The 2,146-nt window shown below is 43.6% G+C and overlaps 1 protein-coding gene across 1 annotated transcript; it reads right to left on the bottom strand.

Annotated features, from left to right (window-relative positions):
* Positions 1-949: 949 nt before the first annotated feature.
* LOC104516593 (chromosome unknown open reading frame, human C15orf65) lies at positions 950-1,946 on the bottom strand. Its single transcript, XM_010160974.1, has 2 exons — positions 1,807-1,946; positions 950-1,283 (listed from the first exon to the last, which is right to left on the bottom strand). The coding sequence occupies exons 1-2, from the start codon at positions 1,944-1,946 to the stop codon at positions 950-952; spliced, it is 474 nt and encodes a 157-aa protein (XP_010159276.1).
* Between the last annotated feature and the right edge of the window lie 200 nt (positions 1,947-2,146).

The following is a 2,146-nucleotide window of genomic DNA, read 5'->3' as shown; positions in this document are numbered from 1 at the left end:
AGGAGAAACACTGGCAGTGGGAAAAAGAAAATGCAAAGCAAACACTGGTTGTAAGTTCCTGATTTTCTGTTTTGGTTCCAGAGCCTATTAAAACATCTGTGTGCATCCATACAGGCCACTGATACTGTAGGGATGTGTTACAGCTGCCTGGGGCTGCTTCTGATGGGGGCAGGCACCTTTTTCTACTGCTATGAAACAGTGCCCTCTTTAAAGGTTAGGGAAGCAGATGTGCTTGGTGGCATGAACAACATCTGCCTCTTTCATCTGATTATATTGGGAGCACTTGGAAGCTAAACTTCTGACTTCAGCGCCTGAGCTGACGGCGTGTAAGCCATATAAAGTCATATACACGATGTCGGTGTTAGTGTCCTGAGATGTAGGAGTGTGGAAACTGACTTTAAGTTTTAGAATTGGTAAATACCTTAATTAAAACAAATAAACCCTTGGGTCAATGTCCCTTGCACTTAATTCCTATACAATTAGAGTTCCACATTTATGGTACCAGTTTCAAAAGCTTTATTTTATGTGCTTTGGTTTGATAAAGAGAAGTGGATCCTCAAATGGGCTACATCATTTTTGATACATCTTATTCAACCCAGCAAAACCAAAATAAGGCAGATATTGACAGTTATTCACAGAATGACTGAAAAAAAACCCCAGATTTGTTTTCTTAAAGCAAACTGTCTAGCCTAAGCCTTTGACAAGAAGATGGAGATGCATTTTTACAGGGTATGCTGTAAATTGGGGTAGTCATATACCCTACTTCTGTCAATGGCAGTGTTGAAATAACTACCTTGAGATGCCCCACAGGTGAGTAAGTGTTTTGAAAAGCTTTGATCCACCGGGTGGTAAGTACAGGGTACCATCTGTGGGACAGGTGGTATAGCACCATACTCACTTGAACTTGTTTTAAACAGTAAAACCTGAGGCTTTCTCAAAGAACCATTGGTCATGAGTGTTTTAGGGTCCAGCATACAGGAAAAGACCGGATTGCCGGGACTTGTGCAGAGAGGCAGATGAGGAGATTGGTTTTGCTCAGCGTTCGGACTTGATGGCAGGGTACCATCTGTGGGACAGGTGGTATAGCACCATACTCACTTGAACTTGTTTTAAACAGTAAAACCTGAGGCTTTCTCAAAGAACCATTGGTCATGAGTGTTTTAGGGTCCAGCATACAGGAAAAGACCGGATTGCCGGGACTTGTGCAGAGAGGCAGATGAGGAGATTGGTTTTGCTCAGCGTTCGGACTTGATGGCAGTTTCTCGGCAGAAGTCATCTTCTCCCTACAAAGGAGATGGATTTTAACTCAGTCTTTTGAATAACAGGGCAGAGCATTTCACATCAGCTACATGTTTGTGGTCGGAGCACATGTTGCTCAAGACGTGTATTGAAATACATGCACAGTGGAGAGTGAGGAACTCAACACTGCTGACTTTTGACCTTATTTAGTAAACTGTGGACAGTGATAAACAGACTCATGTGGTGTGTGTAGTAAAAGCTGAATAAGTACCTCCCTTGGTTTTGCTGAGCAAGCCAGTCAAAACCTGCTGTTCTTCAGGTCTGCGATCAAATCTTTTTTCTTTGTGTCTCAGTCCTGTAAGAGATGAAGAAAACATTCCAATTGTTTGCTTAGATAAAACTCGCTTTTCCTTTGTTTATTCATGAGGCCTGCTGTTGTCTCCTGGGTCTTTTTGGCACCAGTGTCAGAGCACTGGTGGGGCCTGAACCTCTGGCTTTAGGATGTACTCTGTTTGTACTGTTCCCGCGTTTGAGGTGCGGTCGAGGTGTGTGTAGGGGCTGCCTTACCTGCGTGGTGCGTGGCTCTCAGGAACAGACAGCTTCTCCTGAAGCAGCACGGATACGGGAATCTGATTCCAAGCCTCTGCTGTCAGGAAACTTACCAAATTAGTTAATTCACAGTCATCATCGTTATTCCACCTGTCCATGACTAGATGTATCAAATACTTCTAGTTAATATACTGCACGTTTATTTTTGGGGTGGTGGTGGCGGCTTGTTCTTTGGTGGGGCTGTGTTTGTTCAGTTTTCTTGTTTTCTTTCCCTTAGCACAAGCATTATTCACATGTAACGGAGTGCCTCCCTTCTGAGGTCATAGAATCATAGAATGGTTTGGGTTGGAAGGGACCT

Source organism: Eurypyga helias, unplaced genomic scaffold (genome assembly GCF_000690775.1).
Source record: "Eurypyga helias isolate BGI_N326 unplaced genomic scaffold, ASM69077v1 scaffold51161, whole genome shotgun sequence".
NCBI lineage: Eukaryota > Metazoa > Chordata > Aves > Eurypygiformes > Eurypygidae > Eurypyga > Eurypyga helias.
Note: the sequence above shows the minus strand (reverse complement) of the source record. Positions and strands in the feature narration are given on the sequence as shown.